Genomic DNA, 19428 nt, shown 5'->3' with positions numbered 1-19428 from the left:
TTGAGTTTCTTAGGGATAAACATGCTCTAAAAGGGGTAAAATAAGGTAAGGGAGTAAAAATGAAAATGAAAATGAAATAAAGAAAAGATGATGTTGTTCATCATTCCTGGTATCAAGTATAACCTCCCCTTTTACGTAAAATTCTATTTTTAGCCACAAACTTTTATTTACCTCCTGTCTCTTTCGCCTTCCTCTCACAGACAAAAAGGAAGAAAGATTCATTTCCTTTTTTTTTTTTTTTTTTTGGTGTGTGTTTTGTTAGATAATCTCTTTTTTTTTTCTCTCTCTAATTAATCCTCACGCCTCGCATTCATTTCGTTCCCTCCATAAATCATTTATCCAACCTTCCGTTACAAAGTTTTCTTCTTTTTTGGCTTTTTATGTTTGAATTTTCTTCATAAAAAAAACAATTGACAGGATCATTGATGTTACTGAAGGTATCTTGTTCTTAATTTCCTGAATCGATTCCCTTCGTTGATGTAAACATAGTCTTTTGACTCGAGATTTAATAGCTGGAACCTTGAATGATTCGTACATAGTACTCGTTATCCCCTTCGATTTCAACTAATTTGGTAAATTAGGGTTTTCGTTATAAAATAGAAATTAAAAAAAAAAAAACATGTAAATCAACAAAGCAGGCGGCTTTTGAGATTGTTAGATTCTTCAAGTTCCATTAGAAATTTGAAGTGTGTTTTTTTTTTTTTTTTGGGGTCAAGTTCATCATCATCATCTTTGTGTTATTGCTAATATTCTCCTCTTTGATGGATGTTGATGTTATTATTTTTATTTTTAGCAGAAGTTTGGGGGTTCTACTGATGTTGTTTGAGCTGCATAAAGCTGGGTTTTAAATAGGGATGGATAGGCAGGGAGACGTGTTAGCAATTCATCGTGGAGATGGGAATAGAGATGACTTTTTAAGATACCCCAAGAAGATGGATGTGGAAGATGAATATAAAACTGAGGCCTTTAGGGATGGTGATGAAGCCGTTAGAGATGAAGTAGAACATGAGCAGCAGAATAATTTGGGGAGGAATGAAAATGGTCAAGGGGGGCAGGTTGTGGTGGTGGAAAGAGATGGTCTTCAAACCAAGGATGGAGAAAATGACGAACAAATTACATCTTACAAAAATGATTGCTCTTCTCCCAAAGTGGATGCGTTGGAAGATTTGAAAGCTAGCAGTGAGGAAGAAGTTGGGGTTTGCTCATCTGAGAGCGTTAACAGAGAAGATGAAGATGAAGATGAGCCTTTGGAAAGGGTAAATAGGGATGAAGAAGAACAAACTGTCTTGGAAAGAGATGAAAAGGTACTCGGTTTTGTATCAATGGATAATAAAGAATCTGCTTCAGATTCATCACCGGAGAGAGATGACATGAAAGACGGCCCAAATACTCTTAGTAGAGAGATTACTAAAGAACTGGATACAAAAGTGTCAAATGGTCATTTTGATGTGGTTGGAACTGAAGAAGATACAGGAACTAGTAACAGATGTGAAAATGGAGATGGGAACAGGGTTTTGGGAAAGGACGGTGAAGATAAGACGCAAGTTGATAACTCAGTTATTAGAAAGATGGAAATGATAGAAGTTACAGGAGAGCAAGATTCTCCTGATGCAGTGAAATCAGCTGGAGAGACATCTCAAAACGTATACTTCAATGGACCAGTGTTACCACAGTCACCATCACAAGGACATAGGCGCGCCCAGAGTGAGATAGGGACTCCAGGACACAGGCGCACAAACAGTTTCCAGAAACTGAAAACACAGATGCAGAAGGCTTGGCGTGGGGTCAGCAATCTGCGTGATGATAATCGGCCCACTTTCAACCCTGAGGTCTTAGCTAACCAAAAAAGACAGTGGTACCAGCTCCACTCCTCTAAAGCTCTTCTGGTATTTTTATCTCTCTTTCTAGGCTCTTCTATCAAAACCTTCTGATCATATTAGCTGACTACTGTTTTTTATTTGATAGGACCAAACAAAATATAAGGAGCCAACCTCACTATTTGAACATTTTATCATTGTGGGGCTTCATCCGGAAACTGATTTGAAGCCAGTTGAGGAGGCTTTCCGTAGAAGGAAGAAGTGGGAGACGGAGATGTCAAGGTATGAAGTGGCAGACTACAGAATACTCCGTCACCGTGGGCCTCAGTTTCCAGTATTGCAGCCACAGGTTTGTGCTTATTTTCCGTTCTAAGCATTCTTATACATGTAAAATGAGACAGAGACGTATTCTGATTCCTTTTCTTTCTATTTTTGTCCCATTTGTTCGCCACTCTTTTGTTTCTTGTTTAATTCATACTTGCTTGCCGCTTTTATTTCTAGATGCGTCTGTTGTGCTTCATGGCATTTACTTAGTTTCTTTCTTTTCTATGTCAACTTTTATTTTCATGTACAGATACTTTTTAAATACCCTCCTGGGAAGAAGGTGGCGATGCGTCCAAAAGATCTAGCAGCTTTCTGCTTTCCTGGTGGCGTCAAGGTATAATATTTTATGATCCGTGTCTCTTTATATTTGTTTAATGACTCTGTACTTTGGTATATATTACCAGTTATGAACCGTCTCACTTAGTTAGAAAATTTACCGAGAATAGATTGTGTAACTTTATGCAACAACTGAGACTTATAACTTTTTCCTTTACAGGCACGACTGTTGGAGAGGTCCCCGTCTCTCAGTGATCTAAATGAGCTTGTGTATGGGCAGGTCTGAAAATTGATCTTAGTAAAGTTTCTCTCTGAGCTTCTGTAGTTCATCTATGAAAGTTAGAATAGATCATGATAATTTGAGTTTACTGCAGGAACATTTAGGCACAGATGACTCATCGTTCATATTTTCGTTCAAGGTAATCTATCTTTTCGTCATGCCCCTGGACTGTTGAAGTGTCAGACATCCACTAGCCATGTAAAAACTTACATGAGGTTCTCAAAATTCTCTTTGTCAGGTAGCAGATGATGCGACATTATATGGTGTTTGTTTACATGTCTCGGAGATTGTTCAGAGGCCCCCTGGTGTTTTAAGCACTGCGTCACCCTTGCATCCATCTGGAGGAGGCAGTCGTTTTTTGGTTTCTGCACCTCGATGCTATTGCTTGCTGACCAGAGTTCCTTTTTTTGAGCTACACTTTGAAATGTTAAACAGGTACAAAAGATGTCCCCTACTCTTAGAGATCCCAAGAACTTGGAAACTGATGGTGTTTTACTTGTTAATGCAGTATGATTGCACAAGAGCGTCTAAAACGGATAACTGAATTTGTTAGTGAGATGTCTCTTGCTGCTCCATGCCATGGTCCATCAGTTTCCAGAATGAATAGCTGTGTTTCTTCACCTCGTAGCAACCCTGCTGATTGGATGGCTTCTGCAATACCTGTGGATGGAGTCATGGCACTCACGGCCGCTGCTGCAGGATTGATATCTGATAGTGACATTGCGAGCTTTGCAGAACCGCAGTCTCCAGATAGTGTTGTCGCCAGTGATACTTCAGATGCAAGTCAGATCAAGGAAATAGAAAGAGATGGGAGAAAAGTTTTCCATTGTTACGATGATAATTCTTCTGAAGTATTTGAGAACCACTTGGGTACACCCGAAAGAACGTCCCAAAGCTTTGAGAACGGCCACGCTTCTCCAGAGGTTACATGTACAGATCCTAGGATCCAACCGATAGAGCGTTACGAAAGCTGCGAGTCCGTGTTCAGGTAAGTTTAACACAATTGTTATCCATCAAATCTGATCTAACCACTTATCTCAAATTATTGTTATGATTCAGTTCTTTACCAGTAAAATTTCAGATTTGCCTCTTTATATATGGCAGTTCAGCTAGAAGTGTGTTGTCAGATGAGGCTGATGAAATATCCAACAGCGAAAATGATTTCGGAGATGATTTAGTTCTGGAATGGGCTAAGGTAAGGAGATCACTAGTAGGTTAACCATTTAGTTGCTCTACTTATCTCAGTGTTCATTGTTCTCATATACTGTTATATGGTATCTCATGACCTTGATAGGAACATAACAATGATGCGTTACAATTAATCTGCGGCTACCATTCACTGGCAATTCCTTCCCGTGGAAGTGAAGTGGTGTTCCAGCCGCTGGAACATTTACAATCCATTGCGTATACAAGACCTCCTGTTTCAGCTCTAGGATTGTCAGAAGAATTTGTCTACTCTTCTGATTCTTCCGAGGTATACTTTTATATCAAGTCTTGCCTCTAATTTGTAATCACATCTCATTTACATTTTTTTTTTATTTTCCAAAGATGAATGTGAGGTTGGCAGCTGCCGAGGAGGCTATGGGTCTCTCAATGTGGACAACGGCAACAGTTTGTCGTATTCTCTCTCTTGAAACTGTACGCCCTCTTCCCAACTTCCTTTCTTTTCTTTTGATGGTTTAGTGTCGACTCTGCAACCAACATGTTGTTAAAATTTTATTCATTATTGCGCTGGATGCAGTGTCCATCTCTTCTTTGTGCCTTGAGTTGGTGGTTTTTCATAAATAACATATATCTGAAGTTACAAAGTATTTTCTTCCTTCCAGATTATGTCACTCATTGCTGGAGTTTTGTTAGAGAAGCAAATTATAGTAATCTGCCCAAATCTGGTTAGTTAAATCCGTCCTCTGATCGTTTATTCATCCTCAGCCCCTTGGGGAGATCTAAATGGAAATTGTCAATTGAACTAACAGAGGACTAATGAATGAATGCAGGGTGTTTTGTCAGCAATAGTACTGTCTCTTGTCCCAATGATTCGGCCGTTTCAGTGGCAGAGTTTATTGCTTCCGGTAAGTATTACACCACTAAAGAAAAACAATGGACCAATCAAAATGGGAGTTTCCATGTCGTAACTTCTCTCTCTGATGCCTTCAGGTTCTTCCCGGAAGGATGTTTGATTTCCTCGAGGCGCCCGTTCCCTTCCTTGTAAGTTTGTCTTTCATATGAAGTAACTCATGACGTGTCTTTGCTAGCTAGATGATTACTTATTCTGGGAGTTGAATGTTCATCAATCTAGTGGATGTTGTTGGATCGTAAATCATGAACTTTATGTTGGCAGGTTGGTATACACAGTAAACCTACTGATTGGAAGGTGAAGACGTCTAATCTTATTCTAGTTAACATCATCAACAATCAGGTTTGGGGGATTTCTCATAAAAGTCTCTTATAATTCTCAAGGTGGCATGTAACGTTAAGTGTGTTTCTTCAGGTGAAAATATGTAACATGCCAGCATTGCCTCAGCGGAGAGAACTCATGGCTCAGTTGACTCCAATCCATGCCACACTGGCTCATCATAGCTCGACTGCTAGAAAACACCCCGTTTATAAATGCAATCAAGTACAAGTAAGTAGAGTTACCAATGCATGGGCCTATACTTTGTGTTACTTGAACCCGGTTTCATATGAACGAATGTTCTGCAGGCAGAAGCTGCGACTAAATTCTTGGGAGTAATGAGAGATTACATGGAGTCTCTTTGCTCAGATTTACACTCTCACACCATAACAAGTGTTCAATCCAATAGCGACAGGGTATAGCGACCATCCTCAAAGCATAACAAGAACTACTTCCATTCTTATCTCTTATATCTAAATATTTCTTTCTCAGGTTTCTCTACTCCTAAAGGACAGTTTTATCGATTCATTTTCTGGTAGAGACCGACCTTTCATTAAGGTACAAAATTGTATTCCTGTTCTTGGCTTGAGTCCGAATCCAGAGGCTTACAAGTGTTGTTGTTGTGGGTTTTGTAGTTATTTGTAGACACGCAACTGTTTAGCGTTCTATCAGACTCACGGCTATCGAGCTTCGAGAACGGGGGTCTCTAAAGCTCACTTTGTTATCAACTTATACAATACAAACGGGAGAAACCAACTGAAAGTCAAATCATATGAAGAAGCTAATGAGGGTACCTTTAACCACCCTTTTACACTCAGAAGACTTCACATCTGATGTATACAAATGTCTTAACTCAGATTTTACTGCAGTAGAAAAAAGGTAAGAAACCAATAAAAGAAAAAGAAGAACAGAGACATGCTTATCGTGTCTGGTCCTTGTATCATTAACAAGACATTTGTTTCTTAGTTCATAATCAGTGCTGCCGTATTATATGGAAAGGTAGTGAGTAATTATCGGTTCATTAGTCCTAATTCTACTGTCTTTCTTCATATTATTTGCCTAGTGTTTTAAAATTTGTCGGTTGGTTTTGGTAAGCACCAAGTCTCTCTCTTTTACACTATTGTCTCCGGGGATTTCATCATGTTCTGCCGGCTTATGTATTTGTATTCTTTGAATGAAATAAAATTTGAGTTAAACAAAACAAAATCTATAATGAGTAATGAGAAGTAGATCTTCTATATATTAATTGAGAAATATTTAAAAAGTTATAACTTTAATTTGTACTAATTAAAAATAGTCTTGTTTAAGTGTCACTTAGTTAGAATGTCAATTGATTTTAGATAGTAGCATAACAAGCGATTTAATACTATTATGCATAATTTAATACTATTATGCATAAATATCCAATATAATTGTCTTGAGGTAGAAGAGAAAGAAATATATGAAAAAATTAGAAATATATGAAAAAATTATATTTAAGATGCAAAAACTTTGTCACTAGGCAAAGATTGATGATATATTTTGGAGAGTTAAGGAAAATGATAATAAATGAAAATATTATTAGTTAATGGTAATTATAGACGGCGTTAACCTATAAGCTAATTCTATGTAAACGATGAGTATTATTAACGATAGTTACAGTAAATAAATTATATAATTAACAAAAAAAATAAAAAAAATATTGTATAAGGACCAAAAATATTAATTCGATCAAAAATATAAATTTTATTTTCCATACAACATTTTTTAAAATAAGTTTCATATAAATTTATCATGCACAAAGCGCAATTCTTACCCTAGTTATTCAATAAAGAAAAAGTTTATGTTTCTCGTGTTTTGAAAAACCACATTTTTTTTACTATATATTAAAAGAGAAGTTCTTATATCTCTTAGACTGTCATGTCTTTTAAACTAATAACTTTACAAAAATATTGGTTGCGGTTTTAGAAAAAAATAAAAATCACAAATTCTAGCTTTTAGAAAAAATAAAGAGACTCGAAGAAAAAAAAGAAGTTGAGGCTTTGAGTGTTTTCAGGGACTTTGAGAAATTTTAGAAGAGCCAAATTGTAATTAGTAAAATTATTGACTTTAAAAACTTTAGATAATTCTAAAGTCCTTAGGCCACCATTAACCATGGTGCTTACCCCGGTGTTTAACCTTTTTAAAAAAAAAAAAAAAAAAATAGAAGCAGCAACGCTTAAATAAACGCATTAAGCGCCGGTTGTTTCCACTGTTTGCGGGTCCCACTGACACGTGGCGGCTTGTGATTGGTTCATTTTTAATTTTAATTTTTTTCATCAGACAAAAAACAGAAAAAGGAAAAAAAAATTAAGCACCCCAGGGTTAATCATGCCCTCAGAGCCTTGAAAGTCAAATCCCCGATCACAACCATAGTCCAAAAATAAGTACAATTGCATAAAATGTTGAGGTTGCAAAAAAAGAAAGAGAAGAAGTTGGAATACTAAAAAGGGTTAAAAAAGGAAAACATTGGGACTTGCATAGTGAAATGGGCCGAAGTGGGATATTATGAAGGCCTTATAAATCGAGGTTGGGTTGAAAACAGAAATCGGGAATTTCCACGGCGGGGCAAGGTCATCGAGATTAGCGATGGAGGATGAATTGGAAGCTATGCGAGCTCACTTCCCTCTTTCTTTCGGCAAGACATCCAATGTTTCGCCGCCCACCGAATCCATCCACAGCGCTACTCGCCGCGCAGACGCCGGAGCTTCGTCGGATTCCAAATCTAATTCCGGCTTTCCGTCTCTGTCTAATTCGTGGATCCAATCTGTTCGCCGTCCCAAACGTAACCGTAATAGCAGCGGCGGTGCTAAATCCGAAGATGATGTATCCGTAGGACCACCACCGCCTCCGACGCAAGAGGATGAAGGAGTTATGGTTGGACCACCAAGGGACGGCAATGATTCTGATGATGATGATATGATCGGTCCTCCGCCACCGCCTCGTACTGCTGATGTAGATTCAGATGAAGATGATGTTGACGACGAGGAGGAGGAGAATCGGTACAAGATGCCATTAAGCAACGAGATTCAGCTCAAGGGACATACTAAGGTACTGAACAAATCTAAATTACTTTTGGAATATTGAAAATTGAAAATTGAATATTTTATTTTGGAACAGATTGTTTCGTGTCTGGCTGTTGATAACGCCGGAGCTAGGGTTCTCTCTGGTAGCTATGACTACACTGTTCGTATGTATGATTTCCAAGGGATGAACTCGAGACTACAGTCCTTTAGGCAGATCGAACCATCTGAAGGTCACCAAGTTCGCAGCTTGAGCTGGAGCCCCACTTCTGGTCAGTTTCTATGCGTCACTGGCTCTGCACAAGCTAAGGTGTGTGTGTGTTTCTTTATTCAATAAAAAGGTTTATCTTCTGCTCGTCTATGGATTTCTCTCTCATTCGTTTGCAATTTTCAGATTTATGATCGTGATGGTCTTAGCCTTGGTGAGTTCATGAAAGGGGATATGTATATCCGTGATCTTAAGAACACTAAGGGCCACATTTGCGGGTTGACTTTCGGAGAATGGCATCCCAAGAATAAGCAAACGATTTTGACTTCTTCTGAAGACGGGTCCTTGCGTATTTGGGATGTTAATAACTTCTTAAGCCAAACACAGGTATGTTCTTCCTGTCACGTCCAACAATGGATGGATATCTATCTTGGACATGCAGTTTTAACTCTTTCCTGGACAGGTTATTAAGCCCAAGCTTGCTAGACCCGGGAGGATTCCTGTTACAACATGTGCTTGGGATCGTGAAGGAAAGCGTATCGCTGGTGGCATTGGAGATGGCTCTATACAGGTAATGGCTCTCTCTCTTCCTGATTACTTTTTTATATGTGTGTTTTTTTTTTTTTATCTAGTGTAACAAACTAAGAATATAATGATAGTAAATGGTCACTTTGTATTTTATTGATCCAGATTTGGAGTCTCAAGCCGGGATGGGGAAGCCGACCAGACGTATATGTTGGGAAAGCCCACACTGATGATATAACCTCTGTTAAGTTCTCTAGCGATGGGAGAATTCTCCTGTCAAGAAGTTTTGATGGTTCTCTAAAGGTAAACCTTAAATCATTTTCTCTTTTTTTTTAACCAGTTTCCTCAGAGCTATATCAGCTGAACCATTTCTTGATCAGGTGTGGGACTTGCGGCAGATGAAAGAAGCTCTAAAGGCTTTTGACGGTCTCCCTAATTATTATCCTCAAACCAACGTTGCCTTTAGTCCAGATGAACAAATCATCCTGACTGGAACATCCGTTGAGAAGGACAGTACAATTGGAGGCTTGCTCTGCTTTTACGACCGGACCAAACTCGAGATTGTTCAAAAAGTCGGAATATCTCCAACTTGCAGCGTGGTTCAATGCGCTTGGCACCCGAGGCTGAATCAGGTAAACAAGAACAAGCAGCATCGTTCCGTTCCTCTGATATCTATGTTTTCGACTTCACATTAAAAGAGGTTTATATTGTCTGTAGATATTTGCAACATCTGGAGACAAAAGCCAAGGAGGAACTCACATTCTTTACGACCCAACTCAGAGCGAGAGGGGTGCATGTGTCTGCGTTGCACGTGCACCAAGGAAAAAATCTGTAGACGATTACCAACCAGAACCAGTAATACACAACCCTCATGCATTACCGTTGTTCAGAGACGCACCAAGCCGTAAACGACAAAGGGAGAAGACTTTGAAGGATCCTCTTAAAGCCCATAAGCCTGAGCTTCCCATGACTGGTCCTGGTCATGGTGGAAGGGTTGGGACCACTGGTAGCGGCTTGTTAACGCAGTATCTTCTCAAGGTAAAGGCTCTTCAGTATCTTCTTCGAGAGTTATTAGTGATTGTAATATATATTGAATTTTGTGTATGTGGTGTTTGCAGCAAGGTGGGATGATAAAAGAAACATGGATGGAGGAGGATCCAAGAGAAGCTATATTGAAATACGCAGATGTTGCTGTTAAAGATCCCAAGTTTATTGCTCCTGCTTATTCTCAGACCCAGCCTGAGACCATCTTCGCTAAATCGGATGATGAGGAAGAAGCAGGTGATGCCAAAAAATAACTAGAATACTTCCAAGATACTTCACGTGTATGATGTATAATGAACATGTACGTTGTCAAAAAGATCATGTCATGGCACTTTAGAATTACGGAAACATTTACCCGGGAGTTGCATTTTCGGTGTTTTAAAGTTCAAAAATTAATTTCATTTGAAATTAGTTGCATTCGGACAACTGTATCTAAATGTTGCAAAGACCAATATTAGAAACGAAAACTACATCCATAATCCAAACCGTATCATGCTATAAGCAAAAGAGCACAATATTTTTATCTTGTGAGATTATTATGAAAAATCAAATCAAACACTTGAAATAAGCAAAAGGGTTTTCAAGTGTTGCATACAACTTTTGTCAAACAACAAGCTCCTATTGAGCGTTGATTAATTTACAAGAGCAAGAAACAAGTTTAGCTTGTTTATGATACAACCGGTGCTAATTCTTTTTAACCAGCCGGTTTAAATGAAACTGAGATTTTATTTAGTTATACTGGTATCTGGTACCGAGCGGATGCTTAATCTAATTGTTTTGGTATTGAGAAACTAAATCAAAAGTTTTTCTCATTCACATGTGCCTTATAGGACACATTGTTTTACTCCTAGTAGGGTCTCACTTTTCGGTTTTGAATCATTTTCCTTGTTGTTTATGTATTAGGTTCCGAACTTGTTTTATACTTTTGATTTTTGAGATTTGCTTAAAGAAAGCAATGAACAACTTTGAATGGAGAAAAATGAATGTCACAGATATTTAGGACGTCTGATGAGGATTACGTAGATGATATACTCAGCAAAGATGATACCACAATAAGATAACGCAGAAGATAAATAAAAAAGACAATCATATACGAGCAACCAACTATGCTTTATTAGAAATCGCCTAAACAATCTATTACAAGACTTGTTTATCAGTTTTACACAACCTATCAACACCCTAAAAACTGCTACTAAAGGATTCCTAATCTACCCAACCATGTCTCTCTTCTGTCAATTACTTCAACAACTGCTTCAGCACGATCAAAACACTCTCAAGAGCTTTTCTCTCTCTATAAGATCAACCTTTGTGTCTCTGTCTCTCTACAGACGACCAATAGCTATCTTATATTATTCTCCACGTTCCTGAAACTCTAGTATCCAAGGCAACATGGATATGGACATCTTCCATAACATTAAGTGCAACGTTCCTTTTCTTGGAATGCACTTATTCCTCTTTCATTAAGTCATAAACTTGCTCCTTAAGTTTATTCTTTTTTTTCTTATCTCCAAGATACTCTCTTGCTCTCCAAGTCTACACGACTCCAGCTCAGCACCTTGACTCCACATGGTCTTCACCACTCAACACGACATCTGCTTCAGCAACTACGTCAGCGACTACTTTAATGCGGACATCTTACATCTTCAATCTCCCCCTTTAAGCTTTGTGTGCCGATCAAGCACAACATTCTTATGGTTCAACAACCACGTTGCAACCACGTTCCTCACCTGGAAACTTCCACACAAAATGTGCTTTTCTCCCCTACGAGATGTGCACCACACCATGCTTTTCTCCCCCATGAGATATGCATACTCTGGACCAGAACGTCACCATTCTCCCCCTGTTTGATGGCATACTAAGCTAAAACATATGCTTAGATATCAAGCCTTGCAGACCCAGCCGTCTGCTTCTTCATGTATAATCATGATACAACCCCTGCTGCAGCGGAATAACAAGTACTGCATCACGATCTGACGCACCTGTCGAACTACCCTTCAACCAGCTTCTGTTGAGGACTTGACTTCCTTCATGTGTCTTCTTCTTGACCATGAGTCCTTCCCCATTCACACCGAGTGCACTCTGCACTCGTTGCTATTGTCTTGGAGTGATTTCACTATCACCCTACTGGAGATCATTTCGCATCACTTCCTGACACACTTCGATCTTCTTCCCCTTTGTGCCACAGACAACCTCGTGTCCTGGCTCCAGACTTGATGCTTCTTGATCAACCTCAAGATCACTCTTAACAAAGTTGCACCCTTCTTCTAATGTCTCATCCTTGATCTCATCAAGTAAGCCACTCTTGGCTAAGGACACCTCTTCAACCCTCTTGGGTTTAGTGAACGTCTTGTTCACTTTCTTGGCCATGTTTTTTCTCTTCTCACGAGCAAAGCACTCCACCTTCTTGTGTCCAACCTTCCCACAGAACCAACAGCACATCCGATGTTGCTTCTTTCTTTGCCCGACACAGTTGCCGATGCACCGATCAGTCTCCTTCCTTGTACCAGCTGCACAACCATGCTTCAGAACCTCTTGTATGACCTTCATGTTGTTGCACTGATGTACTACTTTCGGCTTGCCACTCACAGCTACGCGCTGTAGAACTTCCCGCCTTACTCCTTGTCGTACGTCCCAACATACTTCCTGATAAACTTCTTTGGCTTCACTTTTTGATGTGCTTCCTTGCACGAACTGTGACAGCCCCTTCTGATGTACGCAGTACTCTCAGCTCCTCGGTATCCCAGTCCCCAATTCGCCTTGGCGGGTTGTCCCATTGAGAGTATCTTATCCAAATCCTTGGTTCCACTATTGAGCATTCCGATCCGTTTGTGATTCTCAGCCAAATTACGTTCCAACATCATTGCTCTCTCCTGTTTACCTGTAGCAACTTCTCTCAGCTTGAAAACCTCCTGCTCCAGAGACTCATTCTTCTCATTTACATCAGCAAGTTCTTCATTCTGCTCACGACTCTACACCAGATCGTATTGCAACCTCAGATTCTCATTCTTGAGATTCAACCACTTATTTAGCAGCACGTGATACTCCTCCTCATCTGTATCAACATCTGAATTCGAGGACTCACTGGATTCCTCCTTGCGTGCACCAAATGCAACAAGGTTCTTCATCACTTTTCCATCATCTTTAGACTCTGGATCATCAGACGACTGCAAAGTTTGGTGTTTTCAAGTCAAAGAGATTAGAGTGGGTTTGGAGAGTTTTAGTTTGAGAAAAGGGTAAAACTTTATGCAACAGAAGGTTACCAAATGAAAAAAAATCAGACATAAAAACTTACCAAAACGCTCAGATCTGTTATGAAAGGGAGACATTTGAGAAGACTCCGTCAGAAGTCTTCTAGCACATTATATTTTAGAAGACTTCCAAAATTTGCTCCAGATCTGAAAAACATGTATATCAAACCCAGATCTGAAAAATCTGCATATCAGGAAACGTTCAAATGCTTAAAAGCAGAGAAAATGAGTGAAAAATTAGATAGATCTACCTATATAGAATACACAAAATACATATCTAAAATTAATAGTTCTACATTTAAATGAGTGGAAGATGAAAACCATGTGATGAAAAACCTGCAAAACAAGATAAGCTAGTGAGAAAGACATGAGACAAAATCAATAAATTGATATACAGTTTGGTGTTTATAAGTTCAAAGAGATTAGAGAGAAGTTGGAGAGTTTTAGAATGAAGAACATAACATTTTAGTTGAAGCCATTTGAGAGGAGGAGAGAGAATGTGTAAATTTTTTTTTATATATGGAGACAAAAATTCTAATAAGGTTAAATATTTTCGATTCAGAAGACTTTCAAGTAAGTCTTCTAATAGAAGAATTCCTAGACGATTTACTTGTAAGTTTTCTAGAAGACTTCAATATTTTTAGCGGGAAACTAAAATATTTTTAGCGGGAGTTAGAAAACTTTCAGAGAAGTCTTCTAATCGTCAGACGACTTATCTGTTAATCGTCTAGACCCCAAACATAACCCCTAAACTAAATTAACTAACTAAACACTTCGTAAAATCAAATTAAACTTAAAAAGTGTTTACTATACACAAAAATAAACACATATAGGTAAAATTTTAATTTTTCAAAAATATATTTAAGCTTTCTAAAATCCAACCCTAAGAATACATACAATACTACAATGTATGTTGTCAAACCCTAAGCCAAAGAATATCATGATTAACTACTTTCACTCATCTATGTTGAAACTATTCAATTTTATTATATCTTAATTTATATCACTTAAAACTGTTTATAATTACATGATTTTAATTTTTCACTTGTCAATATTTTTTTTAAAATTAAAAATTATTTTTAAGATCAACTATACCAAAAAACTTCTATGGACGTCGTACATTATCTCAAAAGACTCAGAAGACTTTCCGAGGCTATATTCGTAAAAATGAATTAATTTTTTTTGTTTGGTCACATGAAACTGACTGTATTTTAACAATGCTTTTGGGTTATTTTTGCATTTGATTCAAGTTTGGATATTGTTTTGCAATCAAAATCAAGTTTTGAATTATATTTGGCAAATTCCCCTACAATAAAACCCCCATAGTGTCTCATCTTTTTCTGTTGGTTATTTTTCTTAATCCTCCATTTTTCCTAGTGTGGAATAAGGTTGATCCCTCGTTCTTCAGCTTTGGTAGATTTCATTATATTCCTCTGTATCGGATCTGGCGCTGGTTTGTTGGTAGTTCTCTGTGCCAGCGCAGTAATTTCTTTCATGTGTTGGTCTTTTCTCCCGGTTCTAGTTCAAGTAGATAGTTGGTATCTCCTAGATTATGGGTGGTGTTCAGTCTCCCAAAATTTTTTTGCACAGCAATCCGGTTTAGTTTTTACCATGCAGCGATGGTGCATTCTTTTTCACAATTAAGATTTTCCTTGTCTATTAGATTTAATTTACGTTTTGGGTTTGGTTAGGATCCAGTAAACTTTTGTTATATTTATTTTGGACCTTGAATCTGAACCCAATCTTGAGTCTGCAGAGTGTTTATAAAAAAAAAACAATAAGTGTTTATAAAAAAACACAATAATAATTAATTAATTAATTAATTAATTAATACGAACAAATAGAAAAATGTTTACTGGTGATATCGATAAAACCAATCAAACTTATATAGAGTCGATCCAATAAAAGGAATATTGTGTTCCATATAATTACTTAATTAGTAGTCTTTTCCAGTTGTTGTAAAGATCCTTTTTTGAGATTCAGACAAAACAGTGCAAGCATGTTGCGGAGTGTTACCCTTTTTAGAGTAACATTAGTCTAAATTTTAATTTATTCCAAATTTTACTAAATATTTATCAATTAAATGAAATATCATTTTTACTTGGGGAAATTGGTAAATAAGCCATAATGAGAATGTGTTTGTCCTTTATACCTTTACCTAATTGATCACTTTTAGATATAATTCATTTCATAATAACAAAAATAATTATCAAAAATTATATATAAGTCAGAAAATATTAAAAAGGAATACCATCATGAAAATGTTTTACATATTTTGATATAGAAAAATTAAAATCCAAAACAATATGGATATGTTGATCTAAATTTGTATTGTAAAGTATTCTTTATGATCTATCCAAATAAAGAATATGCATTCCTTAGTTCTAACTAAATGTCTTTGTTATTTTTAGGGTTTTCTGCAAAAAAACCCTCAATGTGATTTTTTTTTGCAAATTAATCCGCGAACTCAAAAACCCACGGGTCAACCCTCCAAGTGCCAGTCAAACCGCAATATAACCCTCGGCCATATTTATGTGTATTTGACTGTGTATAATTTTAACATTTTTTCAATACTAGGTCGTTTTGGCGCTAATTTTTTAATGAAAAAAATTTGTTGAACCCCACCTTCATTGTGCATTTACGCAAGCTCCCATGTCCGAGAAAAACAAGGTCATTTCGTTTTAGAAATCTATATAATTGCGTTTGTTAAGTAAACAAATATATTTGTTGGCCGAGATGGTTATATAGCATGCACATGGTATTTAAGGTTCAAATTTCAAACCACGAGTTCAACAAATTTTTTTCATTAAAAAATTAGCGCCAAAACGACCTAGTATTGAAAAAATGTTAAAATTATACACAGTCAAATACACATAAATACGGCCGAGGGTTATATTGCGGTTTGACTGGCACTTGGAGGGTTGACCCGTGGGTTTTTGAGTTCGCGGAATAATTTGCAAAAAAAAACCACATTGAGGGTTTTTTTGCAGAAAACCCTTATTTTTAAAATACATATATATTATAGGATTTTATTTCATTGTGGAAAATTTAGAAAACGATAATTTGTGTTCTATCTTTTACTCTATTATATATCGTAGATAAAGTGTGAGGTCTTTCATGTACGCAATGTTCTAAATATGATAGAATTTAAATTCTAACATTTTTTTCTATGTTCTATCTTTTTATAATATGTATTCTAACTTTTTTGTATTCTAATTTTTTAGAATATTTATTCTATATTTTTGTCTATTATTCGTTTTTAATCTGCAAAAATGTAGGAAAACAGCCCTAATTAATTTTATTCAAACTTATCTTGTTCTTGACGATGAGTTACATTGAATCACGTTGAATTCAAAAAAAAATTATTCAATGATCTTATTTTCTTCAGTATCTCTTTTTGAGAGTGAAAATCCGGATGAAGACGAAGAAGAAGGACATGTGATACCCAGCATAGAGAACCCCAGAGAGAGTGTCAGTGAAATTGCTGGAGAGATCGCCGGAAAATCACCTTGGTCTATTTTCTATGTGAGGAGACATATTATGAAGAGATGGAGTAAATGAGGGATAAGTATTCTTAGTTTTAAAAGTTTTTAATCAGAAATTCAAAACAGAAATATTATTAATATTTAAGTTTAATAAAATTATGTTATTTGTTAACTATAGGGTTAATTTCGTATTTATAAAAATAAAAGTATATTGGGACAAAAGCAATAAACTCAAAGGTATAAGGAGACAAATTCTTTCTCAATATTTTCCAAATAGGTGTTTCTTTCGTGCTCATCCCTGGTTACAAATATTTATGTAATAATTGAATTATAACAATTTACAAATGTTTTTTCTCTTTTGTTTATAAGTTTTAATTTATTTTGTAATTTTATGTATAATTAAAATATATTATGTATTATTATGTTTCCATCTTAATTAGATATGATATTTCACATACAATATTTTATATTGGTTCAAATATTTATTTTTGATGCGTTGAATTACATCTATTATTTTAAATTAAACAGCAATTTTTTATTAAATTAAAGTTAGATTATTATTTTCTTAAATTCATGTAGTTCAGTTCATCCTCTTATATTTGCAAATTTTTGTATAAATTGGTATATACTGTTTTGAAAAAATAGGAAACATAACTATTAAATCAGAGTTGCATTGATTAACATAACTTGTAACATTTTAAAAATTGTTGGTTATTTATATTTTAGTATATTGGATTTTATTTCTGATCACAATTTTTTGTTACAACTAAACTAAAATAAGAACAACTTGTTAAGTTAGATTTTGTTTACTTTTATCTTAGGATGATAAATATATATTTGTAAGATTATTTATAGTTTGATATCTGTTGTTTTCGATACAATTAAAAAATTGAAGTGTTGATAACTTTTGTTATAAAAAATCTATTAATTTAATCAAAAATATATTATAATAAGTAATATTTTTTTATCTTGTTGCAGCCTCACATTTTTTAGTATTTTTTTTAAAGTAATGATAAGATATAATCATTTATAAAAATTAAGATATTAAATAATAATTATAAATTGGTTAAAATTATTTTCTTATTAATTATTTGATTAAAATATATTTATAATAAAATATTATCATCTTTTAGAAAATAATATAGAAATAAATATATTATTCTATATGTTTTGTGAAGTTATGTTTTATATATATTATAAGTATCTATTTTAAAATTTATAGATATTTTTGTTTTTGTTGTTAGGGAAACATATAATAAAACTAAAATTAGTCTCTATATAAAATTATGTGTTAATATTTTTAAAAATGTTTCCTTTTTATTATTTATGTGCTTTAGTAGACAAGGTAAATTAAATTAAAAAGTTAATCATAATTTTATTAAGAAAAAGGAAATATAAATAATTGTTATTAATGGTAATCAAAAAAATATTTTTAGTTCATAAATGGTGTGTATGTAATCAACCGTGAAAATTAAAATGAACTCGACACGTAGAGATTAGCTAATTTTTTATTTTTTATTTTATTCTAGTCTATACTATTAAAAGAGAAACGTTCTATAAAAAATTAATTATGCAAGGTTGTTGGACCATTTCATTAGATTTAATTTTTATTTTGGTCATCTTATATATTTGTAAAAAGCGATGTTAAGGAAATAGACGAATGTAAAAGGCGAATATAAGAACGATAAGAAATCGTATTCGCAAAGAGACATGAAGTCGAGATATGATCTCTTTCCTTAACTCAAAATATTCGCTCCGTTAGTGAGACGGGACTGTACGAATATAGAGTCCCAGGATACAACCATGGCAGACGAATCACGCCTCACTCGTGATCGCCCTATCGAACTATAAACTCTACGAAACACTCTCGTATTTAAGACTTACGCTAAGGGATTTTCGCTGTTGGTTTGATGTTTAAAACGTTAAAATCTTCTTTTCTGAGGAAGACATTTGCTCTGTTTATAAAGGGAAACGAGAGCTCTGTTGGTTCCGCAAACGAAGGCACGTGCGCACGAGGCGACAGACTCGGGAAGTTGCTCGACGTGCGGAGAGAGGGAGAGATCGTTGGGCGAAAAATCCGGATAAGATTTTGTTCGAATTTTTTAAAGTATGTTCGTTTTTTTCGAATTTAAAAAAAAAACGAAAAAAAAACAAAACACAAAAAATTTGGTTTGGGCCAACAAATTGTTAACCTGAACTTGGTCCAAAAAGAATCATATTGGGCCGGAGGCCCTCCACCAAGACTCAAGACCCAAGACCCAAGACCAAGCCCAAGCCCAAGACCAAGCCCAAGCCCAAGCCCAAGCCCACGCCCACGCCGAGCCGAGCCGAGCCGGCCGGACGGCGGCGGCGCGCGCGTGGGGAGTCATCCTCTCCTCTGCAGCCGTTTACACCCTCATAACACAAGGGCATATTTATACTGCTCTATCTCTCTATTCCTGGCCGATGTGGGACTCTTCCCCACAGCCATTTTCATTTAAATGACATTTCTTTTGGGCTGAGACCCATGTCATTTGTTATTCACAATTTAATAAAGTCCAATGGCATTTATTGTTCCAACAATCCCCCACATGAATAGAAATGATTCTAAACATATGCAGACTAAATGCAGACTCGATAGACTCTAAAACAAAATTAAACTTATTCTAATCCTGACTAGACTAGACAGACTTATCGAGAGTGTTTGCGAAAAATTCACTGCGTTTGAGTTGGTGGCATTTTTAAGCCTTGAACCACTCATAGTTAATATCTGTCGGGTTTACTTTACCAGAAGGTGAACATGATGTCT

The 19428-nt window shown here is 36.0% G+C and overlaps 2 protein-coding genes across 4 annotated transcripts; both read left to right on the top strand.

Moving 5' to 3' along the window:
• Positions 1-238: 238 nt before the first annotated feature.
• LOC106387346 lies at positions 239-6110 on the top strand. Of its 3 annotated transcripts, none has more exons than XM_013827182.3 (19): positions 239-437; positions 794-1886; positions 1966-2166; positions 2392-2475; positions 2638-2697; positions 2792-2836; positions 2936-3132; positions 3206-3685; positions 3802-3892; positions 3992-4171; positions 4246-4335; positions 4524-4586; positions 4692-4766; positions 4852-4902; positions 5036-5113; positions 5186-5320; positions 5398-5505; positions 5582-5647; positions 5725-6110. In XM_013827182.3, the coding sequence occupies exons 2-19, from the start codon at positions 855-857 to the stop codon at positions 5797-5799; spliced, it is 3111 nt and encodes a 1036-aa protein (XP_013682636.1). In that variant the 5' UTR covers positions 239-437; positions 794-854; the 3' UTR covers positions 5800-6110. The 3 variants fall into 3 exon arrangements, with proteins under 3 accessions (XP_013682636.1, XP_013682634.1, XP_013682635.1); XM_013827180.3 differs by having other exon boundaries at positions 248-437; positions 797-1886; XM_013827181.3 differs by lacking the exon at positions 239-437 and adding an exon at positions 464-572 and having other exon boundaries at positions 797-1886.
• A 1432-nt stretch (positions 6111-7542) lies between these two features.
• On the top strand, positions 7543-10324 carry LOC106387345 (WD repeat-containing protein 70). Its single transcript, XM_013827179.3, has 8 exons — positions 7543-8158; positions 8228-8440; positions 8525-8725; positions 8802-8909; positions 9029-9166; positions 9244-9495; positions 9581-9901; positions 9982-10324. Exons 1-8 carry the CDS (start codon positions 7697-7699, stop codon positions 10159-10161), a joined length of 1875 nt encoding a protein of 624 aa, XP_013682633.1. The 5' UTR covers positions 7543-7696; the 3' UTR covers positions 10162-10324.
• The last annotated feature ends 9104 nt before the right edge of the window (positions 10325-19428 follow it).

This window comes from Brassica napus, chromosome C7 (assembly GCF_020379485.1).
Source record: "Brassica napus cultivar Da-Ae chromosome C7, Da-Ae, whole genome shotgun sequence".
Classification (NCBI taxonomy): Eukaryota; Viridiplantae; Streptophyta; class Magnoliopsida; order Brassicales; family Brassicaceae; genus Brassica; species Brassica napus.
This window is presented reverse-complemented; position numbering and strand designations above follow the sequence as displayed.